We start from the raw sequence: 11,188 nt of genomic DNA, 5'->3' as shown, positions 1-11,188 counted from the left end.
AAAATCACCCCAATGACGACTACTAACTGGACATGTGTATGGGTGGGGTTTTTGTGGCTAATAGTTGAAAGGATAGAGCTATGGGGACAAGACTCAAGGTATACTGAATGTACCATAAGTACAGAGGTTATATGTTTTCAAGGGTCAACCATCCTCACTAAGGGAACATCACGAAAAAAAAAAAAAAAAAAAAAAAAAGAAGATTCCAAACAGAATTCGTAAAACTCTAAGGAAAGTTGGTAAAATGGAAAAAGGTAAGATAAACAATTACGAACAAATAGTGCCCAGTTGCTCTTAATTCTCAATATCAGTTGAATATTACTTTCAAAAACCTATCACCCCAATTATGTTTGATGTGTGAGAAATAAGTAAGGGGAATATTTGTGTTACTATTTTTTTTTCTTCCATTTTTTGAAGGGCTATAGGCCTGGGGTTTGTTTTTTGTGGAGGCACAGACCTTGTTAGAAAATAAGAATATTTTTAATGAGTTTATATTACGTTGTATGCCATTAAAATACAAATAGAAATAGTATTTCTAGAACAAGTATTTCACTTGTTTTGGCCAAATGTTCACTATCTTTTTTGTTCTGATTTGTTTTATACATTTAGTTGTAAATCCAGTACTTTGGGATCATTATAAAGTATTATTATAGAGGCATGTCTCTTTTTTACTAACACATAATTAAACTTACCAACATTTAATTATTTTATTCTGCAACTTTATAGGACCTTATGGTATGTAGTAGGTAACATTAAAAGTAGAAACGTAGGGGCTGACTGGGTAGCTCAGTTGGTTAGAGCGTGATGTTATAACACAGAGGTCAGATCTGGAAAGGAAACAAAGTCTGAGAGAAAACTAAACACAATTTCTTTGAATTGAGAAAATGTGACATATATTAATTTATATTCTAATAGTGTTTGTTCTTTCTCAACGTGCGCACACAGACATACACACACTTGCACTCGTTTGTTTGAAGAGTTAAGGTGTTTTTCCAGAAAATATAGATTTATTTTCGCAGTGCCACGATAAACATAAAAAATAAAAATTGAATTAAAATTCTCCTTCTTTGCTTTCAATGTGAATCACCAAAGTCTGTCTTTCCTCCATAACTCTTCCAACTGCTTGGAGGAGATGAGCTTATTTTCTTTGCCCTGCTTGTTTGAGGGGAAAACTATATCTCTGCTTTTGGCAACCAGTAGGCACCAGAGTTACTAGCAAACATATTTTGTGGCAAGCTTTCTCAAAGCAAGATCAGATTTTCTGCCTCGGGGTTTTAATGCCCGTCATCACTTGGCCACTCCACCAAAGTCAATGCTTTTTCTCCCTCTGTCTGCAGCATCTATTTCTCCCCCTCCACCCAGGCAGCAAAATTTGCAGCTTATTTGTTTTCTCCAGACCCTCTCTTGCCTCTGAACATGTCCCTTTTCCTCTTCTCTAACAATCATTTCCTCTTGAAAATCCATCCCTATGCCTGTTTTCATCACTTTAATACATTCTGTATGGAGAAGAATCACGGATAAAAGAGCAGTGTTCATTCTTACAAAGATTTACCTTAGGATTTTTTTTTATTCAGCTGTTCTTAGACCTTTATGAGGATTTTTGAGTTATAGTTTGGATTCTTTAGTCTCGTTCAGCAGGTGCTGGTGCAAAATCATCAGATGAAGTAGCAGATGAGGTCGCTGGTGACATCTTGGGTAAACTTCCAAACAACTTTGACATTGAGGCTGCAATGAGGAGATACCCAACAACTTACACTCAGAGCATGAACACTGTACTTGTCCAAGAGATGGGACGGTTCAATAAATTGCTGCAGACCATAAGAGAATCATGTATTAATATTCAAAAAGCAATCAAGGTAAGGTGAAATATACCAAAAAAAACCCAAACATTGAATTAAATATAGTATTCATTTATTTAGCAAATATTTATTGGGCACAAATACTGTGCAAGTGGTGTTCTTGGTTCTGGGGATAGAAAAGAAATCTCCGCCTTTGAGGAGCTTATAGAATTCTGGGGGTTACAGTTAATAAATTGGTAAATAAGTATAAAGTATGCTAGATCATGATAGTGTGCTGGATAGGACACATGCTAAGGAGACACAAAGTGTTAAGGAATGAGAGAGACAAAAGCCTCTGTCCTCATAGAGCTTCATTTTAGTAAGGGAGACAATTAAAAACGAAACAAATACATATATAAGTTCAGTAAGTGATAAGTTCTGTGGAAAAAAATAAAACAGTATGAGGGGGTAGAGATGATGGGTGAGAGCTCTTTTCAGGCAGGTTGGTCAGACGCTGTGAGGAGCTGACCCTTGGACAGAGACTTCAGTACATTAAGGGAAGCCATGGGACATTTGAGGGAAGAGCATTTCAGGCAGAGGGTATAACAAGTGGACAGCCATGAGAAGCACAAGCATGGCATGGTCCAGGGACACAAAAAGAAAGGCTGAGTGGAGTGAGCATGACGGAAGTGCCAGGACCAGAAAGAAGCAGCCAGGGGCTGGAGCACGATGGCGTTGTCAGCCATGGTCAGGACCACTGCAGAAAGGATTGTAGGAGAACAAGAGAGCAGCCAGAGACGATTACGTGATTGCAGTAATCCAGCTGACATGGGCTCTTGCAGAAGCCTTGGAGGTGAGAAGTGGTTGCTTCTGATTTATCGTTGAGTGTTTACTAGGCTAGCTGAAAATTGATGTGGGTGTCAGCAAGAGAGGAGTCAAGGATCGCTCCTAAATGTTTGGTCTAAGCAAGCAGAAGTTCTGGGAAGGGGCAGGTTTGAGGGAGAAAATTAAGAACTGTGTTGTGGTCATATTAGTTTCGAAATGACTGGTGGACTCAATAAAGAGGATGAATTGCTGTTAGATACATGCTTTAAAGTTCAAGAGGAAGGCCAAGACTGAAGATAAATTTCAGAGTCCACAACATATTGATTAAGGTTACAAATAAAGTTTATAAGTTACCTCAAATATTTAGTACTGATGAGCATAGATTACTTTGAAGCACCAATTTCTCACACCCAACCACTCAACTCATATGAACTACTTATAATTTCCTTTCTCATAATATTCTTTCATCATTCTCTTCATGTTTCCCTAATTTGGGGAAGAAAATGTTTCAAATTTGACAAACCTAACTTGAAATGATCTTTGTGACCAATGTAGCAGTGTAAATCCATATATTGGACTCATCTCTTTTCTCAATGTCTCAGTGAAATGACCCACCCAGTCTAACTGGGAAAATTACATGTCACATTCTCTGGTATAATACTGAAACCAGATATATTCTTAAAAATTATTACCATAAAAATGACAATGTCCAAAATACACAGTAACTATTTGCAAAATACACAGAATAAAACCTGTTTCTTACAGTTACATAAAAGGCAAATAACTACAGTAAATTTAACAATGGAACATGTTGAACCTGCCCTTTAAAAAAAAAATCAAAATTCTACTAAGAAACAAAGAAAAGTAGATAAATGGAAATATATATCTTATTCTTGTATTACCAAAAATTCAAAATTGTAAAAATGTCAATTTAAAACATACAAATATTAACAAGATTCAATTAAAAAATTTTTTTAAATTTCACACTTGAAACATAATTGCTTATAGATATTTATGGGGTACAAAGTTAACTGTCAGCATTTGTGTATAACATGTCATGATCAAATCAGTATTGTTAGCACGTTCATCATTACAAAGCATAATCATTCTTTGTGTCCATTACATAATTTGTCCCTAATCCCCCTTCCCCTCCCTGTTTCCCACCTCTAGTGACCATAGATCTGCTCTATCCTTCTGAAAGTTCAACATATTATTGTGGTTTTTCATCTTCCTTCCTTCCTTCCTTCCTTCCTTCCTTCCTTCCTTCCTTCCTTTTTTCCTTTTCTTTCTTTCTTTCTCTCTCTCTCTGTCATTCTTAGCTCCGATTTACAAGTGAGGACATGCAGTATACCCAGTATTCTAGCAAATATTTAAATATTTAATAGTGTCACTTGTCGGTGAGGGGGTTAGTCATTAGGAATTCTCATGTTATTGGAAATGTAAGTTGGTGCAACCTCTTTGGAGTACAATTTGGTTATAGCAATCGAAATATATCAAGTGAAATCTCCTTCATCTTAAATATATATTTATACACACACATGTATGCAGAGTTATAAGCACAGGATGGTCAGCAATATATTATTTTAATAGCAAATGATTAAAATTAATCTAAATATTTATTGTTCGGTGATTATTATAATATACACAATGGAATGCCCATCAATAAAAAGAATGAGGTAGATTTATAGTTGCTGATGTGGAAAAATGCCAGGACATATTGATAATTGATAAAAAAGGAAGGTATTTAACTTTATGTATCTTATGACCCAATTTGTGATTTTAAAAAAATGTGCATATGCTCAATAATATTATATTCTCCTGAATTTGCCACATTTGCTTTATCATTCTTTCTTCTCATATACATGTATTCACATATATATAACTACGTATAAATTTCTTTCTGAAGTATTTGAGAATAGTGCTTGCTTACTTTGTACACCTTTATCACTTAATACTTCAAGGTCTACTTCCTAAAAACAAGGATGTTATTTTACGATATTACCCTACAGTTACCAAATTCAAGAATAAAAATGTTACTAGAATATTCTTATCTAATCAGCAATCAAAAATTCCAATTTTGTCAATTTTCTAATTATGTATCTTATAGCAATATTTTTCTCTGGTACAGGTTCCAGGCCAGGATCAAATATTACATTCAGTTGCCATGTCTCTAGTCTTATTTATTCTGTAACAGTTTCTCAGCCTTTTTGTTTTTGTGACACTGACATTTTTTAAGAATACAGACCATTTTACAAAATTCCTGTGTTATTTTTTAAATAAAAAAAAATCTAGTTAGCCGTTTTTAAAAAGTAAAACAATAAACAAAAGAAATTGCATATTATAATCTATGAGACACAATTAAATGTATGCTCAAGAAAGTTCAGATTATTAACTTTGTTTAATTATTTTTTATTTAATTATTAAACAAAAAAGATTGAAAATAAGTAAATTATTTAACTAAAGGATTAATAAGAAAATAAGTGAATTATTTAACGAGAAAAAGGATATCCTGTATACTTAGTACTAGGAGAAATAAATTTAGAAAGCTAAAACCAAAAGAAGGAGGAAGAGGAGGAGAAAGATGAGGAGGAGTAGTAAAGGTATAAAAGTATTGAACAATTTCATTAACAAACTGACCTAATTGGTGTAAATTGAACAGTGACTCTGAGAGTATAGTATGTGGGGATTTTTTGTTTTTGTTTTTTTCAAATTCACATAGAGCATTTACAAATATTGACCATATGGAAAACCATAAAACAATTCTCCATAAATTAAAAAGTTTGAGATTACCAGAGTACATTCTCTAATCACAGTGGAATTATGATAGAAATGAAAAAGACAATGCGATGTTTTCATATATTAGAAAATTGAATAAAACACTTCTTAATAACCCACAATTTAAAGAAAAAATTTAAATGAAAATTTGTAAATGATTTACATTAAATTACAATGAACAAACAACATATCAAAAATTGGGTCATGCAGCTTCAAATATAGGTTGAGTATCCCTTATCCAAAATGCTTGGGACCAGAAGTGTTTCAGATTTCAGATTTTTTTCAGATTTTGGAATATTTGCATTATACTAACTGGTTCAGTATCCCTAATCCAAAAATCCAAAATCCAAAATGCTCCAATGAACATTTCCTTTGACTTTAATTTCAGCTCTCAAAAAGATTTGAATTTTGGAGCATTTGAGATTTCAGATTTTTGGATTAGGGATACTCAGCCTGTATGTATGTTAGAAAAGCAAAAAGCCTAATGAAATAAAAGCAGAAATTAATGAAATAGAAAACAAATATGTAATAGAGATACTCAACAAAGCCAATTGTCCTTATTTTAAAAGACTAATAATAGTGCTCAAGAAAAAGAGAGAAAAAACTAATATCAATAATGGAAAGGAGCCCATTACAATAGATACTGTAGTCTAAGAGGTCTGAAGATGATCTCATGAAAACTATATGCCAACAGATTTGAAAAATCTAAATGAAATTAACAAATTCTTGGGAAAATATTAGCTACCAAATTGACACAAGAAGAAATAGAAAATATGAATAGTCCTATATGTGTTTAAAAATTAAATGCATAATTGAAAAACTCCTTTTTTTGTGTTCGAAGCCTTCCTCTGGGGTCTGATAATTTTTTGGCTATCTGCTTATATTTATGAATGGGGTATTATCAAGTTGAGTGGACACTATAAGAATGCTGGTTATTGTTGACTGTGGTCTTCACTGCAGTGTAACTGGCTGGGCTGTTTGGCTAAGAAACACTGAGTAGTAGTATGTGTTTCTGCTTGACCTGGTTCTTCCTGTCTTCTTCCTGGAAGACAAAGTGCTGGCCTCCAGTATTCTTTGAGCTAAAAGGGAAAAGAGGCCTCAGGATTCTCAGCATCCAATATCCGTGCATTTACTTAACCCCCTTTATTTTAGTATGGTAACTCTGACCTCAACTGGGTCTGGCATTCCCTACTCCACGGATTTTGCATTTTCCTTTCCAGGTTACATTCAAGGTAGGCAATGTGCAGTTTTGGGGGAGAAGACCTAGAAATCTGTTTTTGAAGCAGGTTTCAACAATTCTTTGAACATCACCATCCCCTCCTCACTTTCAGAAGTATCTAGGGCCATAAATTCCCAAAATTTTGGGAGTATTCTGCAATGTATATCTGATTTTTAGCTTTCCCCTCTGCCAGTTTAGGATTAGATTTCTCCTGACTACTTAGTCAACCACCAGCAGTCCATATACTTTCTAGCTCCCAACACTTGTGTTTTCATTGTCCCTTTCCCTATTTTTTTTCTGCACTTGTGGGCTTATGCCTTTAAAAAATAAATTACTGTTGTTTTGTGGGGTTTTGAGGAGGAGGCAAATAACATGTGTGCTTAGTTCATCAAATTTAATTCAAAATCTTCTCCATATGTTAGTTGAAATAATATTTTCAACTATAAGAAAAACAGAAATGACAATAGCAACTAGTCTAATTATAAGAAAAAATAGGCAGGAATCTTCAGTGGCCTCAAAGTTATAACATTTGTGCATTAGTGATTCAAAACTGGATAAGGTTAACTAGAATTCACAATCAAATTCCAGGATATTTTAACTTTTCAAAGCATTTCATGTAATTTTTCTAACTTTACATTCATCACCATCCTTTTAAGAAGGCAGGATGGAGATACATTACTTGTCGATTTAATAGACAGATAAACTACATTGAAGTTAGGCTGTGATTTAATAACTAGTGAGTAGTCAAGTATTGATTAAGAAGATTTTTCATTAAAATTTAGTTAGATTAAAACTGTTAATATTTTTCTAAGGAATAGTTCAAAGATTCTGTGGCTTATTTGTGAGCAAAAGCAAAAATCTACACTTTCTCTTATTTTGCTATATGACTCAACCTTAAGTAATCACAATTGTAAACAAAGGATTATTGTGAAAGAGGTATTTAAAAGGGGGCTGTTTAAAATCTATACTATCATGTTAACTTAGGTTAAATGTGTTTCAGGGGCTTGTAGTGATGTCTACAGATCTTGAAGAAGTAGTTAGTAGCATTTTGAATGTCAAAATTCCAGGAATGTGGATGAATAAATCCTACCCAAGCCTTAAACCACTTGGCAGCTATGTGAATGACTTCCTTTCAAGACTAAAATTCTTGCAGGTGAGTTGATCCAAATGGTCATATATTAATTTTCTTCTGGTTTCATTTTCTTCATCAGAATGCTTAATGTGATGAGTATTAATTACTCTCTAGTTTTTCTGTGCATCCCAAGCACAAATGATCACTACTTAATATTTCATGTACAATATGTAACTGTTACACTGAACCATCAAATTACCAATATTGGAGGTAGATTCTTCAGGAGTAGATGTCCATGTTCAGTGAAGTCAGATGTTCAAGTCAATGACATTTGAAGGCAGAAAACATCTGGCTATGTTGATTTTTTTCATTAAATACGTAACATTAAAATAGATCCCTATAGCAAAGCATTTCAGAAAGCCAAACAAGCTTCTTGTGAAGAGAATTGTTTCTTCATTGCCCAGCAGTCTTATAGGTTATGAAATGACTAGATTGCTTGTTCAGCCCAAGATGGTAATGACCTCAATGGCTAACTTGTCTTGGAAATGTTCAGTGGGTGAAGTCTACTTCCTAATTATCTTGTAATACCAGTGCTAAACCATGTTCTTATTAACAATTATATTCATTAGAAGTATTGTTTAATTTCCTAAATACTGTATATATTGCATCAAAACTGAGGAAATTTCTGTAGGGATAAAATGACAACTCCCTTTTCATAATATAGGCTGTCTGTTGTACTAGAGTCGATACTAAGGAATTAAAATTGTTCTTGAAAGATAGGGGTCTACCTTGGGCTCTCATAGGGAAAAGCTTTTCAAATTCATTTCTTCAGACTGGCTTCTATAATTTATAATTTAGTTAAAGTCATTATTCAACTAGCTCATCATTAGAATCCATAATATGAACCGAGAATTAAGGTACTTTGGTATTTCTAAGGACCTTAACTTCTCACTACCTTACATCTTCTAGGAGTTCCTTGTACAATATTGTGTTCCCACATGTTGGATTTCATTGTATTTTAGTGAAGTAGAAGGAAATACTTCCAAAGGAATATTCTAATGGGTACTAATGACTAATTAGAGAGAAAAAAAGTGAAAAGACATTACCATCTGACCAGACTTTATGGGGATCTCTTTTATTCAACTATATAACATGATATATTGTGCAACAATGTATATTAGATGTTCACTATTATATGGAGCTTTTCTGGAGTAACCATTGAGCATGTATGAAACAGACATTTAGACCTACATACATGTACATTGTAATTCCCAAGCTGATGTGATAGATATGAAATTAAAGCCAGAACAAACATTGAATATGCTACTTATTTTTTAAAACTTTGAGAGTGTGGTTTGTTATTCCTCAGAGCTCACTTATTAGTTTGCCCAAAAGATAACAAGATAACTGGCCGGTTAGCTCAGTTGGTTAGAGCTCAGCCCCATACCTGCCAGCCACCAAAAAAAAAAAAAAAAAAAAAAAACCAAAACAATAGATAATAAGAGTATCTTCGGACAAATTTTATTAAGCAATGTTTATTCGAAAGTTGAAAGACTCTCCTGTGAGGACACTTGTGTTTTGGCATCACAGCAATGGTACGAGGTCGGCCCGCCTCCAGTCTTCTGGCTTTCTGGCTTCTTCTTCACACAAGCCTTCCTGACTGGTGCCCAGCAGAACTACGCCAGGAAATACACGATTCCCATTGATCTGCTTGGGTTTGACTATGAAGTGATGGAAGACAAAGAATATAAGACTCCTCCTGAAGATGGTAAGTGCAGGGACAGAATGAGCTGGCTCATATCTGGGCACTGAACAAAAATTTAATGTTCTTGCTTACTTTCTTCAGCTGTTAAAAAAGTAATCATCATGAGAGTTTCTCAATCCTCAAATGGTTGAGAAAAAAATTCATGGAGAGACAGAGATCAAATGAGTGAGCCAGTGTGTGTGTGTGTGAGAGAGAACGATAAAGCAAATGGAAGAAAATGATAACAGTTATAGAGGTGAATCCGGATAAAGAGTATATGTCTCGTGTAATTTTTTTTTTTTCAAAAATTTTAAATTTAGAATTATTTCTAATAAGTTAAGAAGAAAGTAATCAAATTAACAGTACATGGAATAGTCAACCATAATCTTATGTTGGCCTTGGGGAATCAAGATGGTAGAGTATTGAAGAAATGGAGGGTTTTCCTGGTCCTTCGAAGAGCATACGTTTGCAGACTCCTAAAATATGCATTCTTTCCTGTTATATATGAGGGTACTTCAAAAAGTTTGCAGAAAAATGGAATTAAAAGATAATACAAATCTTTCCATGAACTTTTTGAAGACCCCTTCTCCATCCTTCCAAAACTGACAGCTAATGGGAACAATTTTTGTGTGATTGAAAGACTGTCACTTAAAAAAAAAAAAAAAGAGTAGTTGCTATTCACTGCTGATAGGAATGTAAATTTGTCTAACCCCTCTGGAGAAGTTTAAGCTATTTCTATTAAAACTAAAAATGTGCATTAAAAATTAAAAAAAGAATGATTGTGAGGAAATCTTTATTTTCTTAATTGATTTTTTTTAATACTTTTTGACTTACTCTGATGTTTTATTTCAAATTTAGTGGACAAGGGCCACTATTTTTAAAAAGTATTGATTTAAAAATGCTACAGATTCCTGAATTTTACCAAAATGGTGCTGTCTTTAATGACATTAATCTCTAAATGTCTATTAATATGTACTGCTTTAACTATGTCAAGGACAACTCTACTTCAGTAATGAACTCACTGGCTCACTCAATTAGGCACTGGGAATATCAACAGGGAACAACTTAGAATCTTGTCTCCCAACAAATTTATACTCTGGTGGGAGATACTAATAACTCTACATGTCATCACAACGGTGTATGATAATCACAATACTGTGCTGAGCAGTTTTACTTTAAATTGATTGTCATAAATCTCAAGGAAGTTTGTAACATTATGAAGCAATCCTACTACTATTTCTTGAGAAATATGCCTTCCCACGCTCAGAACAATCACTTAGGCCCTCTTTGCCTTTCTCTCTGCCCCCTCTCACGTCATCCTTCATTGAAAAAACAAAAAAGCTATCAGAAGAGAGCTTTTAGCACCATCAAATCTAAATCTGTCCACATCTGCACCCTCTGAGAATCCAGATCCCATTTTTTCTTTCCTTCTCAAGGGCTTTTTCCTTTAATTGTGCCTCTTTCCAGAATCAACAGTATCTCTTTCAGTACTGGATAATTCCTATCAACATACAACATGCTCTGGAATATCTAAGTCTTAAAACAAATCAAGAAATGATTCCAATTGTCCTAACATCCACATCCCCTCAGCTACTGTCCCATTTCTCTGCTCTCCTTTATAGCAAAATTTCCCCCCAAAATGGTCTTTACACGCTGTCTCCAGGTTCTTACTTCCTATTTCCTGTTTACCCTTCATCCTTTCCAATCAATTGATGCTGTTCTTGTTTTTTTTTTTTTTTTTTTTTTTTTTTTTCCGTGTCCGGAAACGGATCGCA

The 11,188-nt window shown here is 34.0% G+C and overlaps 1 protein-coding gene across 1 annotated transcript in view; it reads left to right on the top strand.

The window, feature by feature from the left end:
• DNAH7 (dynein, axonemal, heavy chain 7) overlaps positions 1-11,188 on the top strand; it is a 250,129-nt gene that overhangs the window by 232,791 nt on the left and 6,150 nt on the right. Inside the window, 3 exon segments of the mRNA XM_008563289.1 lie at positions 1,626-1,856; positions 7,598-7,750; positions 9,260-9,437. Coding sequence (XP_008561511.1) covers positions 1,626-1,856; positions 7,598-7,750; positions 9,260-9,437 — 562 coding nt within the window.

The sequence above is a fragment of the Galeopterus variegatus genome, unplaced genomic scaffold (genome assembly GCF_000696425.1).
Source record: "Galeopterus variegatus unplaced genomic scaffold, G_variegatus-3.0.2 Scaffold172, whole genome shotgun sequence".
Taxonomy (NCBI): domain Eukaryota; kingdom Metazoa; phylum Chordata; class Mammalia; order Dermoptera; family Cynocephalidae; genus Galeopterus; species Galeopterus variegatus.
Note: the sequence above shows the minus strand (reverse complement) of the source record. Positions and strands in the feature narration are given on the sequence as shown.